Genomic DNA, 21,785 nt, shown 5'->3' on the forward strand with positions numbered 1-21,785 from the left:
TAGTCTGTGCTGTGATTTTATCATTTCAAGATTGCTGTATAAATGGAATCGTAGATTATGTCACTTTTTGAGATTGCCCTTTATCATTCAACGCAATTCTTTTCAGGTTGCAATGTATGTTGTTTATTGTGACAATAATTCATTTTGTTTTATTGCTGAGAATTCCATACTGTAGATATATCTCAGTTTATTTAACTATTTGCCTGTTGGAAAATTTAGGTGGTTTCTAGTTTGTGACTATTGAGAAGAAAGTTGTTACAAACCTGTATAAATTTTGTATAAACATGAGTTTTCATTTTTCTTGGATCAGTGCCCAAGGGTGCAATGGCAGGGGCATTTGGTAAGGCCATTTTTAATTTGAAAAGAAACCACCAATTTCTTTTCAAGAGTGGTCTGTGCTACTTTACATAATATATTCACAAAGAATATTTGTGACAGCAGGGCTTTTTTGGATAAAAGTTGTGAATACCTTGAAGGTCCTCCAGGAGGGTCAGTGTGCGGTTGGAGGCCTGTGGCTGCTGCCGTCAGTCCGTCCTGTGGTTCAGCAGCATTAATGGAATGTCACCTTGCCGCAGCACACAAGGACCCTCCACTGAGGACTGTCCAGGGACTTGCAGCTTGGTTGGCTCCCCTAGGTTTGGTGGCACAGGAGGTGTGACCTGACAAAGTGACATAGAGCTGGCATATCATTGTGAGGCAAGCAGGAGGGTCAGGTGAGGCGGGGCTGCCAGCCTAGCCATGAAGAGGCAGGGCCACTGAAGCTGTTGCCCTGCGAACGGGCCATCAGAGTGCATTTCCTTTGGAGCCAGCATTGGGTGGGATGGAGAGAACCCTGGTATAAAGGGTTGACAGGGCCCAGAGCAGGCAGAGGAAGGGCAACTGTGGAATAAGAGCATCTCTCTTTTGTCCTCACTAACAATGCACACCTTTTGTTTTCAGCTCTGGAGCACATACTCTAACACTAAACAAGATTGTGCCACATATATGTAATTTACTTGGAGACCCAAACAGCCAGGTGAGTGAGACGGAAAATCTTAGGGAAAAATCATTGGTTCAGATGTAGTCAGGTGTTCTGTATATGTCTAGTAGGTGGGTGGACTTTATTCATCTTTATAGAGCTCTGATTATTGTTTAAGATACCAGCTACTCGTTTGTTTTTAAAACATTATTAGCAGGGGAGGAGGGGGTAAAGGGAGGGTGGGGACAAGGGGAAAAAATGAGAACCAAGACCTGGCATGTAAAGGTACAAGATCCCAGTAACGAATGTAACTGTACTGTCTACCTAGAATGTACCAATAAATTAAAATTAAAAAAAATTATCAGCAAGTGTGACCACTCACCCTGCCTTCTTCTACTGGTAGGATTGAAAAATCACTCTTGTAAATTGATGTCATCAGATCAGCCTCCAAGATAAAACCAATATGGTCACTATTGCTGCAGCCAAAAAGGATGGAAGTAGGGTAGGGGGAGAGTAATTAGTAATTAGAAAGGCACCTGAGGGGACTTTCTGTGCTTTGGGTGGTAGCTATACTGGGGTATGTTACTGTTGAAGGTCCCTGAACAGCACCCTTAAGAACTGTGCTTTACGTAAGTTTTAAAATTAAAAGAAAAACACAAACACTGTCTCCTTAGCGTAAACATGCGGGACAGGATCTGGACATCTGCTCTGTGGTCGGAAGGTGTCCCCACCTGGTGACACCGGCTCTGTGGTTATTCAGCACGTTGGGAAGCTTGCCACATCTGGTCTACAGCAAGGCCGTCTCTCTCACCTGGCTCAGTTCTCATCCAGAGTCATTTCTTCTCTTTCTTTTTCTCTCCCCCTTTTTTCTTTCTTTTTCTTTTTGAGAGTCATTTTTATTACACCAACTCATATAAATGAATAGAAAAACACTTCTTTCATTAGAAAGGCAGAAAATGGGGCAGTAATTTACAAGAGACATGCACACAGAAAGCAGATGTCTCCGCTGAAGTCTTGAGTGCACGTTGCCCTTTGAGGAAATTCTGTGAGTTCGCCTTCAGCTTGACTCCCACGGGCACTGAGTTCCCTCCGGGTCTGCACTCCTCCTCTGTCTGCTTCCTCCTCATCCTTGCTCTTGGGCCCAGTGGCTGACGGCGTATCCCCTTCTCTTCGGCATCTCTGTGCTGCATGTGTCTTTTGTCTCCCTTGTTTCATCCAGCCGTCACTGAAGATGTATGGCATGGAAATGCAGTTTTTAAATGGATTCAACATCAGTTTAAAGATTACCTCAACACTCTAACATCTGCTGTCCCCACTGCTGCTTTTAGTTTTGTTTTCTGTAGGAAAACATTTTTGGCATTGAAGCCATTCAGATAGGCCTTCAAGGAAGTCTGTGTAATTTTTCACAGGTCTTTCTTCTGGTGTTTTCTGTTGGGAAAGCCTCACTTAGCAGTCCCTGTCCCATTGCCAGCACTGGGAAGTTCCCTGAAGATTCTGTAGATGAGAAGGGAGGGACTGATCTGTGCTTGTGTTGGTCATTTCCCTGGTTCAGCTTTTCTCCTGTAGGTCTAGAGAAGCTAGTAAGATCTCTAGACATTGTAGCAAAGTTTTTCTTATTTTAGAAGCAGTGCAGGTTAAATTTCACATGAATAGTGTCATCCCACATTGTAAAAATGTTGATTCAGTTGTTGAAGAAAGTAAGATGATATTAAGGGTTAGAGAGTTCAAAGTAGTGTTTTAAAGATGCCACAGGTAGAGTATGTGTAAAACTTGGAGCTGCCTTGTGCAGTGCAAGAAGCCCGCTTTAGAGACATAGGCCTGTCATCGTTCCTGCCTTTGCATGTGACAGCAGCTGACCTTGGTAGACATTTGCATCTTGATCCTCAGTTTCCCTGTTAGTGAGGGCAGTCATAAGTGCTTTGCTCTCTATTCCTTGTGCAAGTTCTTGGGGGTGGGGCTGTGATTCTTTTAGTTGCTGGCAGGACATGTTAGACCCTTAGAAGTTAATCAACAGCATGACTTAAGATGTTCCTTTTCATTTGAAGAAATCACACACCTGCCACACTGAGTGGGTTTCTGAGAAACTCTTAGATGTGCATGTATTTCATTATATGAGAATACTTAATTGTAGGATAATATTAGTGTTTGAAATGTATTTGTGATATTGGCATGACCTTAACTTTCCTTGTTACAAATGTTGGGAGTCCTGGTTAAACTGTACACATGCATCCATTACCAAGAATCTGTGTCATTATCAAAAGTCAAGTGCTCCTGGACTGACTGATTATCAATAGTAATAATACAACTTGAAAACCAAAGTAACACCCTCAAATGGAATTGCATCTTATATTCATAAATAACTGTCATAAAGATTGCTTAATTTTGTTCTTAAATGATGGAGATCTTTTTTTTTATAAGATGGCAAATGTAAGACTTGTTTAACATGTTTAAGGAGGCCATGCATGCATGATTGTCCCATTGTGCAGCTTGTACCCCTGGTAGTTCAAGCCTACAGGAACATGTTTAAAGGGTTGTGTCACGCTGGCAGTTCTAGACACTACTTCCTGAATAGCAGCTACTGTGTGTTTGAAGCTTGTGCGCTTCCAATTTGGGAGAAAGATCCTGTTTGTTTTTTCGCTTTTCTCCCTTATCTGTAAAGTGAGGCTGGTGCTCTACAGGCAGATTTTAGTATTATGTAAGAAGATAGGAGTCATCCAGGGATTCCAGGCTTTGCACTCTGAAAAAAAGTTTTCCCCCTAGAGTTTAGGTGAGTTTAAATTTGGGACATGGATGTTTCTAACTTCTTCTGAAAGTGTAGACACTATGCCAGTTGCTGTTCCTGCATTTCTCTGTGGCCGAGTGGTAGTGGCCTTGTGTGCCCAAACCTCCACTTTTGCTCTTAACCGTGCCAGCCAGGTCCCCTACTCGTGCCATGTCATCCCATGTGGAACCTACTCCACTCGTGTATGTTGTACCACCTGGCCTGTATGGGCATTTCGGTTCATCTTCACCTGATAAGCACTCAAATACTTGTTGAGGGGAACCATTATTTCTTTCAACCTTCATAGCTTCCTTCAGATTCAGAGGAAATTGAGTTGAGAATTGTTAAAGAGTTGTTTCCAGGGTCACACAGCTCCATAGTAGCCAAGTTATTCTTTATGTCTACTTCTTTGGTTCTGAAAAAAATAATTCTTGGCACTATTTCTCCACTGATTTGTGGGTGGGGTACTAAGGATTGAATCTGGGACCTTTGCACTGAGCTACATTCCTATGCCCTTTTTTATTTTGAGAAAATGTCTTGCTAAGTAACTGAGTTGCCCAGACTGGGGTCAAAATTGCAATCCTCCTGCTTTTAACCAATTATGGCTCAGACTTTTCTGAGTAACTGGCTAGATACTGATTGCTCTTCAAGGAGATCACACAGTATGATGAGCAGATGTAATCATTAGAAAGTAAGCAGAGATAGATGATGCATCTATTCCTGGTCTTTATGACACAGTGACTTGACTACTTTTGTAGTACATATTTGTTTTTATGTGAAAATGTTTTTCAACTTTAGAAATCATTTCTTTTCTAAAATAACTGATAATGTGCTAGGCACCTCTGACTGCCATAACTGTGGCTAAAATAGCAAAGCTTTTATTTTCTCATGGCTTGCGGAATCTGGAAGTCTGAGATCAGGGTGGCATCATGGTGGGATTTGGGTGAGGGCCTCTTCCTGGCTTGCAGACTGCTAACCTCTCTGTGTGCAGTATGACCTCTTATTTGTGTGTGCATTGCTCTGTTTTTACTCTTAAGGTCTCTCTAATCCATTCATTTCATGGCCATGCCTTTGTGATGTCCTTCAACCTTAATTTCCTCCTTAGAGCCCTTATTGGCACATATAGTAACTTTAGGGGGTAGGGCTCCAACATGTGAATTTTGGTGGACACAAATCATCCCACAGCATACTGTTTTGGAGGACAACATATTATGACTTAGAATTTATCTTTTCCAACAGAGGGGGAAAAAATGATGAATGAAGTTACATATTACTGGACAGTGATAAATGGTAACTGGCATTATTCCAAACTGTAAAATATTTATATGCCTACTTTTTCCTACTTCTCCATTACATTGATTTCGTTGCTCAAAACTGAATCTAAAAATCATGTTGCTCTCATCTTTGTCTACTAAAGTACATACAATCCCTCACCAAGACCACCTGACCTTCATTTCATTTTGTATTAAATTATTCTCCCTATTTTTATTTGAAAACTTTTAAACTTATGGAAAAATTAGAGTAATATCATGAACACCCAAATTTTACACTTAACATTTTGTCACATTTGTTTTACATCTGTGATTGTATACGTATATATATGCAACTGTACATTTTTTTCTGAACTGTTGGAAAGTGACACACAGATATAGTATTTTTACCTCTAGAAACTTTAGTGTGTATCATCTCATAACAAGGTTCTTTAAAATATAACCATATAATTTTGCACTCAAGGAATTTAAAAACATTGATATAGTGATATTGCTTGACATATATAGTCCCTACTCAAATTTCTCCAAATTAAGCAGGGAGATAGGGAAGAACTTTCCTGTTCCCTAAGCCTTATTTTGTGCAGCTTTCTTGGCTCATGTTTGTGTCTGACTGGATGGCCATGCTTGAAGCATTTGCTGGCACCTCTGCTTTTTTGTCTTTGCCCAGCCTGTGTCTTGTTTGGAACCTGGCACCTGTGTTATTCCATCTCAACCTGGTGACATCCTCTCCTTCCAGGCATATTCCAGTACGCCCGACCCCTTCTGTAAAGCATTTCCTGACATCGGCTGATTTGATTGTTCCCACTTTCTACTGTGCTCTTTGTGCTCTCTCCCTGACAGTAAATGAAAATGTTACGGACTTCTTTCCTTGCTCTTTTGAGGACTGTAAGCTCCTTGAATATGGGATCTCTGTAGTCTGTACTATACATTTTTGATGCTCACTAAATATTTTGTTTATGAGTCTTAAATACCGAGTGTTTTACATGATAATTTACTTTTAGTTATAATTCATTTATTTGTAGTATTCTTTATGTTTTGGAACAATGGCCTGGAAATTCTAATTTCCTGATGTACATCCTAAAAAATGGAAAGTACTAAAGGGTATGGACTTTAACATGTACATTGGATTGGGACCCTTGGGATTGTGTCCGTGGAGGGAGATGGTTCAACATTACTGTCTGGTCCAATATGTATAAAGGGATTCCATTCATAATTACACTGGTAAATTGGTGTTAAATTGGGGTGGGATGCGGCCTGTTGTGTCCCAGCAGGAAGTGCTAGGGAATGACACAGAGCAGCTGTAAGATCTCTTCTCTTACATCTAGGTTCGAGATGCAGCAATAAACAGCTTAGTGGAAATTTACAGACATGTAGGAGAACCTGTGAGGACAGATCTCAGTAAAAAAGGATTGCCACAGTCCCGGTGAGTGCAGACTTTTTCCTTTTTTCTGCGTTCCCCCTTACTCTTCTTCAGATACTACATTGGTCTTTACTACTATTTTTGCTGTAATATTATTCAAAGACTCCATGGCTAGAGGGATGGTGTTTGGAGATCTTGTCTGGATCGTATGTCAGCAGTTCCTTCCCATTTCACCCTCTCAGAAATAAGTTTCTCACGCACACTTCTTGCTCAGTCCTGTGCCTCCTCCTGATTTGGGGAGCGCCTTTAAAAGTGATTGGTGTTGAAACATTCAACACTCTCATGGTTTCTTTACACATGATGCTTAGTATAGTAGGTGCTTGCAATATATTTATTTAAATGAGTGAAGCTTTTCCAAAATGCATCTGGCTAGAAATACATGAATAATAGTTCTGGAAAATAAATATCTTTGAAATGTTTTCATGTTACTTTCAGTCCATAGAAGGCAATGCAAGGAGGGCACTCACATTTTACCAGACCCAAGACAGCTTGAGTCCACAGTGTCTCATTATTATAGTAAGAATTTTTAAAGTACTGTAACAGTTAGACATCTATCATTTTAACTTTGTTGGAGAAAATGCCAAATGAATTGTAAACCTTTGCCATACACTGTAGCCGTAAGGGAGAAAGTGATACGAAATTGCAGCCAGTCGGAGTGGCAGTGCTACTCACGGAGCAGCTGGTCTGTCCTGTCCTTTGTCTGTGTGGACAGCAGGTGTCCAGAGACATGAACTGACTTTTGGGAGACTTCATAGTTAGAGTCAGAGCCAAGATTAAAACCTGTCCTTCAGATTAGTCTTAATTTTCTGTGCCCTGTTTTACAAAAGTTTACAGAATATTGTGATGGAGAACTGAGAATAGAATATAGGAGTCATCTGTCTCGGCTCCATCAGGCTGTTATGGTAGAAGTGAGTTGTGGTTTTCTGGTGTGGAGTCAGACCTGATCCCAGTGTTATTTTCACTGTGGCTCCTGTGCTATGTATAAGATAATTATGTGGGAATAAAACTGCTTTTCATCTATTTGATCAGAGATAATCTATGAAGCTGGAGTTACAAATTGAGCATCCCTAATCTGAAATACTCTGAAATCCAAAACTTGAGAGTTTGTGCTGAACTGGGAAAGTCTATATAAATACTCCTCCCCCACAAAACAAGAACCCCAGAAATCCTGCATAACGTCTGAAACATTTCTGTTTCCATGCACATCATATAAGGGAGACTCACCTTGTGTGTATCTGGTTTTTGAAGCTCAGCCTTCTGGTCACTGAATATGGTGAGAACACTTAGGGGTTAGAGGAACTTAATGACAGTACTGACAATCTCTTCGGGAAAATCAGAGGATGCAGATAAGCGGAGAGGGCCCTTGGAAGATGAAGTCAGCTGTGTCCCTTTCCTGCTGCAGGGATGCTTCACATTGCTGTGTGGCTCATGCTGGCCCCATGGCATGAAACACCACCTTTTACAGTTACTGTCTTCCCATACATTGTTGGAAGGTAACTGTAGCAGATTAGAAATCAGGGCAAAATGACCCAGAGAAACCAATATATGGGGAGGTGAGTATAGAAGGCCTGAGCTCATTGACCTGAGTAGAACCTGCTTACAAGGCTGGCTTTACGCTGGCTGATTGGAAACTCGGGTTTGGGGAAGGTTCCCTCCATTCCCAGAGAGTGAGATGAGAGAGGCTTATGGTGCCCCAGCTGGACAATACAGTATGGTTTGTGCTGCACAACCATTCTCCTTCAGGAGCCGGGGGTATCTACATGACCAACCTGCTGTAAACACCTGGGCACCATCTCTGATCAAGTTTCCTGGTAGGCAGCATGTCACTTTGGACGTCACAGCTCGGTACTGGGTGATGTAGGCATGTTTTGTGTGATTTCTAGGGACTGGCAGTCTCTGCTGACTTCATCCCAGGCTCCATTCTTTGCCGCCTGTTCCCTGTGTCCTTTTGCTATAGTAAATCATGGCTGTGGGGATGCCTGTTGAGTTCCACGAGTTGACCTGGTGAAGCAGTAAATCTGAGGTGGTCCTGGGGATCCCAAAACTAGGTGCTGAGACAAGGCCCCTGAAGCAGAATGCCAGAGCTGGCTGTGAAGCCGCCTTCCCCAGCTTCTCTTCCGCACTCTTAAATATCGAAAAGGAATCTGCAGAAGAGCTTGGACTTCTGAATAGGGTCAGAGGTTGCCTAACATCTTTCCTAAATATTAGCAAAAATGAAGATGGTCGTAGGGAAATGGCCACATCCTTCGTAGCCATTGTAAAGCTGGTATACTCCCAAGTCTGGAAAACTGTTCTTTAGCAACTATATTTAGTGAAACTTCATATTTCTTTGTGCATATTACAAAATCTTAATCTAAGATCTGATACTTTCAGGGTTAAAGGTCTGGTTAGTACCTTTATTTTGTTGGGGATATACCTAGGTAAACTGGGACTTTTGAAGTATCATACCCTGGTTCAGGAAATTCAGTATCTGCTATATTATGAGGCTTTGTGTATGTGATTTCTCTTTATCATGGGTTGTTATTTTGTGAGTATAATGGGATTTTCAGAGTAGCAGAATTCTGTAGTAATAATAAAATGTTGTAGGTTAGGATTTTGTCCTGGAATAAAAATCTTTGTCTACTATGAATTTGTTCGTGGAAAGATCACTATATTTGAGGAGAATAAGATTTTATCTCCAAGAAATATGGTAAAAAGAATGTTATAAGCTAAATGATTTACATAAGAGTAGTAATTTATTTGATCAGCAGTCTTCATTATATATTTGTTGCATAGTAAGGAAAAGAAACACATTAAACAGCTTCACTTTGGAGGAACTGGAAATAGTGTTTTGGGTATGGTTTAAGTTGTTATTTAAGTCTTCATCATCTAGTAGATAAAATCATATTGAGCCATATAATAAGCCAGCAAAATCTTCTTATTAGAGTATCTTTCCACTGACATGGGATCCCACTGAGCTGTGAACCTGAATCAATAAAATATTTTACATGTTCACATGTATTATTTTTCATACTTCATTCATATATGTTCAGAAACTAAGTGCCAGTTAAATTTTAGCTAAATATATAGTTGTGTGATTTTTGTGAGGCATGCCTCACAACTTAATAAAATGTAAATCACCTGTAGTTCCACATAACTTGCTTTTGTAGACATGTGCTTTTAGCTCGCTTTACATTTACTATCACTCCAAAGACTCTCCTGTAAAGTACCTTCAGCACCGTGGTGTTTTTTTAGTTTGCAAAGCTTGAAGAAAAATCAGATGTTAATTTTCTTTGGGTACTGTTTGGTAACTGAGCTCCTGAAACAGCAGTGGCTTTAAACCTGAGGATAGTTTACTTCTAGACAGAGCACATACATTTTATCTGGTTAATTATGATGATTTGGTAGACTTTCTTTGTGAACCTATGTTTTGAGCAGTTCTCTGTTGCAATCTCAGCTTATTTAAAGCTTACATTCATTCTAGATATTATTCCATGATTGATTTGGAAAGAGAAAATTGAAACTATTTTAGTTTGCTAAAGTTTTAGTGTTATGACTCATGGCAAAAACCTATGAGGAATTGCTGTCATCCCTTCTCATTAAAAATATTTCTGTGGTCATAATCATGTATATAAACAGAATCAACTAAATTTTTAAATGCACATATGAAAAGTCTGTGCCTTACTACCTCTGCCATTTTTGTCTCAGAAGTAAATACTGTCAACTATTTTCATCGATTCTTTGTTATTTACTGCTGTCTTCTAATACTCTGTGTATATGTTATTGAAATAGCAATGCTGAGGATCAAACCTAGGGTTTCACATATGCTAGGCAAGTGCCTTACCGCTGCCCTATACCCTGCGCTCCTCCTCTATTAGAATCTTACTTCCCACTGTGGAGCATGGGTTTCATCTATCTTTCCTCTGAATATTCTTCATGTTCATTTTCTACCTCACCTACCAAATGTACATGTATTTTAATTTTGCTTAGAACAAAATTTAGTTTATACTGTGATTATATGTGCTGTTCTAGTTCTCTACTTAAACTTAGTAAGCTGTTAGTACTTTGCCTTTTCTCATGATCTAGAGCCAGTAATTGCTTTATTTCCCTTAGCATAGCTGGCTGTGTACTGTTTGTGCATTTGTACCTAGTATACCGACCTCTGTGTCTAGTTATGTAACTCACCTTCAGCCTGTTTCACTCTGGACTGGCTGCCTTCACTGCCTTGTACACTCAGCAATCTGTTCTCTCCTTGTCACCATCTTGGGGTGCTTTCAGGGCACTTTTCTGGACAGATAGTGTGCACTGGCTTCATCTCTCTGTAGGCACATTCTTGGAGTCTAGGCCTTTCTTGGTTTACTTTCTCATTTTAGTTCTGCATGTCCTTCAATAGCTTTCTGAGAAAAGGTGTGGCAAAGGGAAAAATTTTTTTAATCTGAGAATGTCTTTTCTTCTTCCTAGATTTTCAGGGCAAGAAAATCGAGTTTGGAAACTATTATCATCCAGAGCTATTCTTAATACTTAGGCCCATTGTGTTTCACCTTTCACTATTTCTGTTGGGAAGTGCAAAGTCATTCTGATTCTTCTGTCTATGTAGATAATGTTGATTTACTTTGAAAGGTTGTAGTATCTTTTCTTTTTTCTTTTTCATAAAAAGGAAGCTTGAAAAAAATTCTTTTTTCCAGTACTGAGGATTGAACTCAGGACCTTGTGCTTGCCAGGCAGGTGCAGCACCACTGAACTACATCCCTGGCCCCTGGCAGCTTGAATTTTAATGGGAACTACTTTGAATTTGCAGATGAATTTGAGAAATACTGACATCTTTAGTCTTCCAATCTGTGAATGTAGAATGTTTTCATTTTTTAGGCTTTACTTTTAACAATTATTTTCTAGTGTTCAGTGTGGAAGTCTTACACTGCTTTTGTTAAATTGATTTCTATTTTTTAATTTATGTATTTTCTAGACAAGGTCTTGCTATGTAGCCAGGCGAGCCTGGAACTCATAATCCTTCCCCAGCTTCACTGGGATTACAGAGCCATGTTCTACGACACCCAGCTCATGTTTCATTCTTTAATGCTAAATAGAACTCTTTTCTTAATTTCTCTTTCATATGGTTTATTATTAATCTTTAGCAAACCAATTGATTTTTAAAATATTGACCTTGAATTCTGCAACCTTCAAGAGCTTGCTTATTGAAATGGTTAGGTTGTAGATTCTATAGACCATCTGCCAGGGGTTTTACTTTTTCCTTTCTAACATGGATGCTTTTTATTTATTTATTTCCTAAAAGCCCTGGCTGGAACCTCCAGACAACATTGAGTAGAAGTAGTGATTAGAAGTTTTGCTCTGCATTTTAAAGACTAAGGAAGCTTTTATTAGTCATCTCCTGTCAGTTGTGATGTTAGCAGTGGGTAGTTTCTGTATATGCCTTTATGAGATCGAAGTTCTTTCCTGTGCCTAGTCTGTCATTGAATTTTTTAAATCACAAAAACATAGACTATTAAATATTTTTCTGTATCTTTGATATTACAGTCATTGTTTTCCAGATATTAAACTCACTTTGCATTCCTGGGGTAAATCTCACTTTCTCATAATGTATAACTTTATGTTTTGCTGATTTTACTTCTATAGTCATAAGAAATATTTTCTTTTGCCGTGATGTATTTATCTGGTTTCTTGTTACTGTACTATTACCTTATAGAATGAGTTTGAAAGTGTTCTCTTCTTAGTTTAGTTATATTTTTAAAATATAATCAATAAATTTGTAGTGCATCTAATTTTGAGCATATAGTTGTTGATCACCCCTTGTAATTCTTATTTTTTTCTTTTTTAAAATTTTAATTTGAGTTTTCTTTTTTGAGTAGTCTAGCTAAAGGGTTTGTCGATTTTTTTTTTTTTTTTAAGAACACATTTTTGGTTTTGTTTATTTTCTACTGTTTCCTATTTGATATTTTATCCACTTTATTCAAATCTTTATTGTTTCCTTCCTGCTGAAGCTTCAGCCCTTGCCCCCAACTTTATTGTTTCCTTCCTTGGCTCAGTTTGACTTCCTTTTTCCATTTTTTAGATGTTTTCATTTTTAAAGAAATTTACACTTGATCCTATAAATTATTTTTCTAGGATATAAAATTGTATTGATTTGAAACCCTCCCTTTGCCCCTTCCCTTTTTTCTCCTCTTTTATTTCCTTCCCCTTACCCCTCCCAGGTGGGTTTGAACCCAGGGCCTTTGTACTGACCTACATCCTCACTACCTTTTCTTTTCTTTTTCTTTTTTTTTGACACACTGCTTTGCTAAGTTTCCCAGGCCATGCTTGAACTTATGATTCTCCTGTATCAGCCTCCCGGAGTGCTGCTATTACAGGTCTGTGCCACTGTGTCTAGCTTATGACTTCTCATTTCTTACTATTTTTAATTTATTTTTCTCTCTTTTGCTATTATAATGCATACTAATCTTTATACAGGTCCACTAACACACATTTTTATAATTATTGCATTCTGTAGTTTTCTGTTATTAGGATAGTAAGAGAGTTAAACAAATTTATCTTATTATGTCTACCTATGTCTTTCATGTTTTTTACGTAGTTGACTTCACTGGTATTCTTTTTCTTTTTCTTTTTCTTTTTTTTTCTTTTTTTTTGGTACCAGGGATTGAACTTGGGCCCTTGTGCTTCCAAGGCAGGAGGTAGAACCACTGAGCCAAATCCCTGGCCCTTCACTTGTATTCTTAATCTGTAGGTTGATTTGGGCTACTTTATTCAGTAATTTTTTTGGTGATAAATTCTCCTTTTTTTAAACTTTTATTAATTTTATTGGTTCTTTGTTTTTGAAGGACAGTTTTGTTAGATATAAAATTCTTGGCTGATGATATATTTCAGGGTTTGGAATTTGCCATCCTGCTGCCACCTGCCCTCATTGTTTCTAATGAAAAATTAGATACTGATCTTTTACTTCTACAAGAAGAATGACTTTTTCCATTCAACATTTTTTTGGGGGGTCTTTCTTTTACCAGTTTGGTTATCATGTGTCTTGGTTTGAATCTGTCTTACTTGGAATTTGTTGTACTTGTTGAATATGTATATTCTTCTTTCATATCAGCTTTGTGAATATTTTGGCTGTTATTTCTCCATATAGATATGTATACATATATACACTTTCTATCCTGTTTTCTTCTCCTGCAAAAATATATGTTGGTATGCTGGAATTGTAAGATAATCCCCAAGTCTTTATTCATTTTTACCCTGTTGTTTTCCTGTTTCTCAGATGAGATAATATCATTCGGCTTATCTGCAGTTTTTCTGATTCTTCTTCTGCCTGAGATCTGCTTGGATGGGCATATCTGATTGACGTGGCTCTGCGGAGGAGGGCTTACTCTGCATGCCTCAGGTCCTGGGTTTGATCCCCAGCACTGCATAGACAGATAAACTGCTGTTTATCCCCATGATGAATTTTTAATTTCAGCTGTTGTCCTTTTCTCTTTCTTTCTTTTTTCTCCCCATTGAGACAGGGTCTCACTGTGTAGCCCAGGTGGCCTTGAATTCATAGCCCTCCTGCCTCAGCCTCCTGAGTACTGGGAGTACACATGCGCACTGCCACACCCAGCGTAATTATTATACTTTTCACCTCTAGAATTTCTATATGGTTCTTTTGTGTATTTTGTGTGTGTGTGTGTGTGTGTGTGTGTGTGTGTGTATTATCTCTTCATTTATATTTTTCCTTTAGTAAGACATTGTTGTATTTGCTTTAGATCTTTCAACATATTTGTAATAGTTGATTTCGGGTCTTCATTGAGTTAGTCCTGTATTTGGAAATCCTTTTTTTTTCTGTGTATGGGCCATATTTTCTAGTTTCTTTACATATTTCATAATATTCTCTCGAAACAGAGCATTTTAGATAACATGTGCTAACTCAGGTTATTGCTATTGTTTGTGGCTCTTTGTGGTTTTTGTTGCTCAGTAACTTGCCTGAACTAACTATAAAATTTTTTGTTGTGTGTGGACACCAAAGTCTCTAGCAAGCTAAATGGTCATTTAATGATTAAACAGAAGTTCCCTTAAGTTCTTGGAGCCAGCATGTTCCCCAGTCTTTGCTGACTGGTGTCCAGTATGTGTCACACTGTGCTTTGTGTGTGACAGGCACGTTACACCTCTGCATATTCCCTTTTACTTCCTATTTGTTCAGTCTCAAGGTCAGCCACACATGTGGTCTTTGTGCCTTCATGGGTCTCTCTTGGATACACACACAACTTTGCAGTCTTCTAGGTTCTTAGGAGTATGGCATTGCTTTCAACGTTTCTTGTAAAGATCTCATTCTTCAGCTTTTCCTTTTTCCATTTTTTGGGCAGCTTTTTTGCAATGGTGCATTGTTATCTTAGGCAGCTCTCAGGTTGATTAATTGTTGCTGAAGAATTTTGGTTATGTCCTGGGGGAAAAGGTCTCACACAAGATGTCTTAGGTACTTTTCTTATACCTGACACCCAAAGTTAAAGGAGGAAGGGTTTATTTCATCTCACAATTTGTAGAGGTTTAAGTCCATAATTGGCTGTTCAAAGCAGGGCAACTTGGCAGAGGGGCATCACAGAGGAGAAATATTCCATGCTGTGGCAGGCAGGAAGGCAGCAAGTATCCAAAGCAGCCAGCAGCAGCAGGCCTGTCTTCGTTCTGTCCCTTTATATTCCATCCAGTCTGTAAATCTATTGACTGGTGCCACCCATGTCTAAGATAGTGCTTTCATTATCCCACCCCCTTATTCCCAGTATTATACCCTTAATCCTTATTCACACACTGTAATGCAGCCACCTTTGAAACTCTTCACATATGGCTGTATGAGGTGTTGGGGGGTGTTTTGGTTTGAGTTTAGATGCCCCTACTCCCCCCGCCAGCCTCATGTAGTCATAGGATTGATCTGCAGTGTGTAAAGCTGGAATTGATTCACGATGCAGTGCTAGGCTCAAGGGTACTAGGATTAAGGATGTGAGAGTTACCCCACCCTAAGTAGTCTGAATAGGGTTAAAGGGGCAGGGAGATTCTGTTAGTTCTGTTGTTACCTTTGCTGCCTGTGTGTGCAATGTTGTTTTTGCTCTGCCATTCCTATTTGTTGTTCCCGGCCTTGGAATTGGCTGATAATGGACTGAAACCTCTACAAACTGTAAGCCAAATAAACGCCTTCCGTTTAACTTTAGGTGTCTGGTATTTTGTCTCAGCAATGAGGGATAAGTAACTAACACAGGGGGACGTCTAGACAAAAGCGATAATGTAGGAGAAGCTCCTAGTCAGGCTAAGAGATGACAAGCTGCAAGTGGAGTACAGGGATGCAACAGGCAAGTCCTATGATAGGTATCTGGGATAGAAGATCTTGGGAGAGTTCCAGACTTGCTCACCTTCCAGTGGCTGCCAGGCTCCTGGCTTTTAAACTTTCACAACTGGTAAGGCTGTGGGTTCTTAGCTGCCTATCTGGAGATAAGAACATGGCCTGGCCAAGCAGTGAAAAGTTCACTGTTGATAAGATTCAGGCCTTTGTTCAACTTCTAGAGTTTTTAAAACGTTGCTTTTCAAAGGTTTTGCCAGTATTGTCTTTGATTCTTTGGAGCAGCAAGTTTTCAGATGTCCTTATTCTGCCACTTTTCAGGGCTTCTTTCCTAGTTGCTTTACCATTGCAGCATTTTCTGTATCTCCTTGGAAGCATTAATGATACAGTTTTTAAACTTGTTTTCTCTTCACAATGTTTTGTGAATTTATTTGGTTATTTTGATCTTTTTCATGTTAGACTCTGCCCATATTGTTGCCTTTAGTACTCATATTGAAGAGTGGTGGCTAAAATGTTAACTAGAAGCTCTGAGAGTTTGTGTGGAGCTTGCTGACTGTGATATTATTAGCATTTACTTCCAAGGAATTGTGAATTATTTAAAATTTATTTATCTTAAAAAATTTTCTAGGAGGGAATTAATTAGATATGTCTTATGGTAAAAATGAATTCCATGTGTGTTGAAGAATTTAGTATAAATATTCAGAATTAGAAAAACTAGGGGAAATGAGAATGGTTATTTGTCAAACTAGTAAAGAAATTTATTTTGTTGGGAGCCCTGGAGATTGAACCCAGGGCTAGCCATGCACTTTGCTGCTGAGCTATACGCCCAGCCCCAAGAAACTTTAAATTGAGATCCAAAGATTTAAAAGAAAAAATTTGGTGGCTTAAGAGATAATCAGTAAGTATTCATTGTCTTTAAACATATGAAACTCTCCCTTGTAGAGTTGTATATGTTGATGACTTCCCAGAGAGGCATTTTGAATTGCTGTGCTCAGAAATAACAGAAAAAAGCCGGACCTTCCATTCTTATGAGCTTTGTGGGTGATAATCTGGTGTAAAGCCAGGGCACTGATATGTTGAGGTAATTGAGAAGAGAATGAGCATCCATTTAAACCTGAGTGTAAAAGCAGAGGAAAAGGCCTCCTGTCTGAAGGAATTCTGAGGTAAGGTGCAGGTGCTGACAAAGTGACCTTTTCAGTGTCCTCACCCCTACCTAGTCGTGGTTAGTGTGGTCACAGTCAGTGGACCTCATACTGACGGAGCATCTGCAGATTCTTTCGCATTTGCTGCTTACAGTTGGGACTGCTCTCAGAGGGAGGGAAGAACTCTTGCCCTCTTTCAGACTGGAAATATACCTCAGTGCTACCTTGAAACTCACAGGCGTGCTCACATCAGAGGATGTGGCTGTGACACAATAAAGTGACAAAGTAGAGTGTCCCTGGCAACCTGTAGTGCCATTACCGATGGACTTGCTGAGCCATTGGAGAGCTTTGATACTTTAAAAGGGAGGGAGATGGAAACATCTTAAGAAATTGATTCTAAGGCATCTTTCCAGATCCTTAGTAACTGCTGGATTTGAATGTGAGTGATAGTGTTACTCGTACCTGGCCCTGAGTTGGCAAATTGGAGTTTTATTTCAAGTATCTACTTTGACTTATTTAATAATGGTTGTCTAGAGCAATTTTGAGGGGAATTCTGGATATATCTGGGCTTACATGGAAATGTGGCTTGAAAAGATTACTGATATCACCTGTGTGATGGGACTGGGAGAGGCAGTGTGTTTATCAGGCCAGTTTATCCTTTCATTTTGCTTGTATTTTGGCTTCCCTGTTACTTAGAAATTAAGCTCTAGAGGGTAGGAACTTTTATCTATTCAGCATCTAGCTAGCTTGGATCTGGGCACATAATGGACATTCAAGTAATGTTGAATGATTGAATTAATGACATTAAGAGCAGATGTGAATTAGTTAAAGTGTCTGGAGTGAAGTCGGGTAGGTTTAGGTACCAGTCGCCTGACACCATGATGTACCTCTCCTGAGGGATTCTCTGTGTGACATGTGCTTGGTATAGACATCAAAAGAATATAGCTCCTGCTTCTACCTCTAAGGAGCTTCCACTCTGGCTGAGAAGAAAAGGTAAATGTGAAATGAGTAGAGCTGGTAGGGCAGGATGGTGTGTGAGAAAATATGAAGTAATTTATCTCAGAAATGGGTGGCATTGGTTTGAAATCAGATTGCTTTGCTTTGGAATCTCAACCCTTAGAGAAATCTGGTTACCTGTGTTTTGCCTGGGAAAGGCCCCTTTAACTTTTTCTGTGAGGTCCCTTACTACTGATTTTTGGTGTCACCAGGATGAAATATTTTGACTGTTTAAGGAGTTTTGCTTCAATTTAAATGTCAAGGTAAAATAATACATTAATAGAAAATAAATGTCATGCAGATTTTTTAAAACTAAAGATTATGCAGTCACAACATTTATTTCTGGAGAAATTATAGCATTTTGAAATAAGCTGAAGTCACAAAAGCCTTTGTGAAGTGAAATTACATGCATTTTTAAAAGCTTTATCCAAGGTAACTGACAGTCTGTGATTAGAAAGAAAGATGAGAAATTCACACTTTTAAAATCATATTTACATTTGAAAAGGAGTCACATTTAACATTTGAGAACCAAGGGCTGGAATTCCCGCTACCTTACTCCCTTAGCCAGGGATGGGTCATGATTTCTCTAACTGTACAATGAGGCACTGGTAGTTTTTCATCAGGCTGTTCTCAGCACAAAATGTGATCTTTGAGATCGAAGCCTCTTGTTAATGCTGGCCCCACAGTAAGTGCCCGGTTATGGTTGGCTATTGCCATTTGTTCCTAATAGTGTTGCTAATTTCAGTTGAGTTTGTATCATTGATAACTTTTTTCAATTTCCCATTAAGGTTTAATAATTAACTGTGAACAGTAATGATTGGTGGTTTATTTGTATTTTTATTTCCATACAGGTTGAGTGTCATTTTTACAAAGTTTGATGAGGTCCAAAAATCTGGAAATATGGTACAGTCTGCAAATGGTGAGTAGAAAAAGGGGTTGTATTTCTGTTTTGGTTTCATGTTGGTATAACCTGTGTTATTTCTAAGCAGCTGAACTAATTTTTTAGTGAAGGTTTCTAGGTCTAAAGACTTAACCTTCATTTTCCTTCTTTCACAGGCCAGACACTATGGAGTCATCACTGACTCTGTTTCATAACCTCTATAGAATCTGTTACCTAATCTCTCTGACTTTACTATTAAAATAATCCTCTCACTGTCCCTGCTGCTGTTTTGGTGCAAGCCCCAGTGGTATTTTATTGGACTCTTGGCAGCCTCCCGATCAGTTTCCTTACTTCTCTTTTCCATAGCTAAAGTGTGTTTTCCTAATAGCAGCCAGGTGCCATTAACCCCTGTTCACGTGCACACCGAGACTAGTTCAGTTTAGGGGGTCCGTGCCACCATTCGATGTCATTCTTCCTGTTCATCCTGAAAATTCTCTCTCTTCATACTACATTGGCCTAGTCTTGCTACTTTCAAACATTCTGAGCATCCCTTGTTTCAGGCCTATGTGTTTATGATTCCTTTTTTCCTGAAACATTTGCCACCTAGTATTAATGGGCCTCTCCCTTCTTGTGTCCCTAGGCTATAGCAGAGCTTTCCTGCAGATTCCCCCTTCCCCCAGAACAGCACACCCAGTGCTGTAAGCAAGGCTCTGCCCTTACCCCACTTGATTACTCTCTGCCCAGTATTTGTTATCCCCTTTATTTCTCTTTATTTTTCACTTAGCGTAAGCTCAATCTCTCAAAACTGTCCTTCATATGGAAGTTGTATAGTTACTATTGTTGAATAAATAAAATACTTGTGAAGTGAATCATATAGCTTGTTTCTAGTTCCCATATTCCTTTTAGTGTGCTCTGTGATGATACTTGAAGACAAGTGGTTAATTCTTGTTATTATAGATAGGAAGGAAAAGACATAAGTAAATTACTGTTAAGAACGAAAAAATCATCAGAAAGTCAATTGCTAATAAGAACTTTTTTTTTTCCTCCAGTACTGGGGATCAAACTCAGGGCCGTGCATTTGCGAGGCAGGCTCAGCACCACTGAGCCCAAGAATTAAAAAATTTTAAAAATTAAAAAAAAATTTAAATTGGTATCATAGCTTTTAAAAAATTATTAGGAGTGATAGATCATAGCATGGCCTGCAGATTTTGAATATCTTGAGATTGTAAGAAAAATTTTCAGTGGTGCATAAAGATAGTCTAGGCAACAGAACTCAAAGGCTTCGACCCAGTTTCTGCTGTGATGCTGCCATTATTCCATCATTATTCCTAAGAAATCTTTCTTTGGATAGTGTGTTTCTTATAAAATGCTCAAAGTGCTCTAAAATTGCTTTCATTAATCCCCCTTGTTTTTCATATGATTATAAAAATGAACTGTATTAACTGAAAAAAATGATTCATATTTACTATAATTCAGCTATTACTAATGAGAATCATTTTTACATATTGTCCATTTTAATAACTGTATGATAGGTACGTAATTTTAATCATAGCATAATTTTCTCTATTACATTCTAGACTTTTTATTTGTTTGTTTTTTGGAGGCAGGGGTCTCACTACATGTAGTTTAGGCTGGGCTTGACCTCACTGTATTGCCCAGTCTGGTCTCGAACTTGGAGTGATCCTCCTGCCTCAGCCTCCTGAGTGCTGGGCCATCATATATGGCCACCTTGTGTATTTGTGTGTGCTCTCTGTATACTTTTAAGACTGATCAGTAGAGCTGGGACCAGAACAGTGTTCCTGAGTAGTGTGCTGGCATTAGGTGGGGTTGGTGGTACCCAGGGGCAGAGCTTCACCATTAAGCCGCCTGACACCTGCTTTACTTTGTATATTTGTGTAGTTTATGTGATTTCTTAGTTTAAAAATTGTTGGTCCTGAGAAAGTGCTGGACAGGGAAGTGGAAGTAGTAGCAGAAAAGGAAGCTTGTGCTTCATAGCTTGCACTCGGTATGAGGCGGGATTCTTACAGTACGATCACTAGAGAAGAAGACTGTACCTGTGTTGGGTTTTGCCTAGCAGTGTGTAGGATTCACTGAACATGACAAGTGAGTGCCAAAGCCTGTGTGGGTGCATCTCAGCAATGTTTTATTCTAAATGTCTGCGTATAAATATTGCCCTGAAATTTCATTGTGTGTGCATGCACGTGTGTGTGTCTGTCTGTGTATTTGTATCTGGGCTTAGGGGTATGGTTAAGGATGAAATAGTTCTTTAGGAATCTGTGTTAAAGATAGCAAATGGTAAGGAAGACAACTTAAAAATTCTTAAGAGGCTTACAACTTTTAGCTGTGTATGTTGTGTTATAGGATTTTAACTGTTAGAGACAAAATGCTTAAAGTGGAAAAATAGTGTAAGTGCATATGTATAAATATTTTTAAAATTCTTAACCAAATTTTAGTCTTTTTACAATAATTTTGAGAGCTCAGTAAGATAGCCAATAGCTGTCAAGAAACAAACTACCTAATTTCTTTCTTTACTAAATTCATTGAACATTTAGGTGGCATAGACAATGAAATAGTGATGGAATTATATTTGTCCCCTTTTCTAATTTTTTTCTTCAGTAACTTCCAGCATAACCATTCTTGGAACTTTTCTGGACATCAAACCATTGATTGTTTAACTTTCTCTAAGTCCATTCACCCTCTGTTTTCACCACTGTGTTCTTTATTCAGCTTAGATTATGACCAGACTTTTTCTATATAGACAATTATGTCACCTGCGTGTAGGGACAAGTTGTGGTCTTTCTGATCCATATGCTTTTAAAATTTCTTTTTCTTGTCTTATTGCACTAGCTATACTTCCAACGCTGTGTAAAGTAAGACTGGATGTTCTCAATTTGTTCTCATCTTGGATCTTTCACTTCTAAGTATTCCAGTTTATTTTTTTTTCTCTTTTGTTGCTTGTGTTTTAGTGTCATATTTAAGGAATTATTTGTCTGTTTTTACTGTAATAAAAGAAAAAATATTTTAAAACTGGAACTAAATGCCTTTTTTTTTTTTTTTTTTTTTTTTTTTTTTTT

General features: G+C 38.8%; 1 protein-coding gene across 47 annotated transcripts in view; it reads left to right on the forward strand.

The window, feature by feature from the left end:
• Clasp1 (cytoplasmic linker associated protein 1) overlaps nt 1-21,785 on the forward strand; it is a 242,023-nt gene that overhangs the window by 99,036 nt on the left and 121,202 nt on the right. For all 47 annotated transcript variants that reach the window (XM_033757159.1, XM_033757162.1, XM_033757160.1 and 44 more), the window contains exons 6-8: nt 940-1,015; nt 6,316-6,413; nt 18,683-18,750. In XM_033757159.1, the coding sequence (XP_033613050.1) occupies nt 940-1,015; nt 6,316-6,413; nt 18,683-18,750 (242 nt within the window). The remainder of the gene's footprint in view (nt 1-939; nt 1,016-6,315; nt 6,414-18,682; nt 18,751-21,785) is intronic.

Source organism: Fukomys damarensis, unplaced genomic scaffold (assembly GCF_012274545.1).
Source record: "Fukomys damarensis isolate Sample0158 unplaced genomic scaffold, DMR_v1.0_HiC HiC_scaffold_29, whole genome shotgun sequence".
NCBI classification, from domain to species: Eukaryota; Metazoa; Chordata; class Mammalia; order Rodentia; family Bathyergidae; genus Fukomys; species Fukomys damarensis.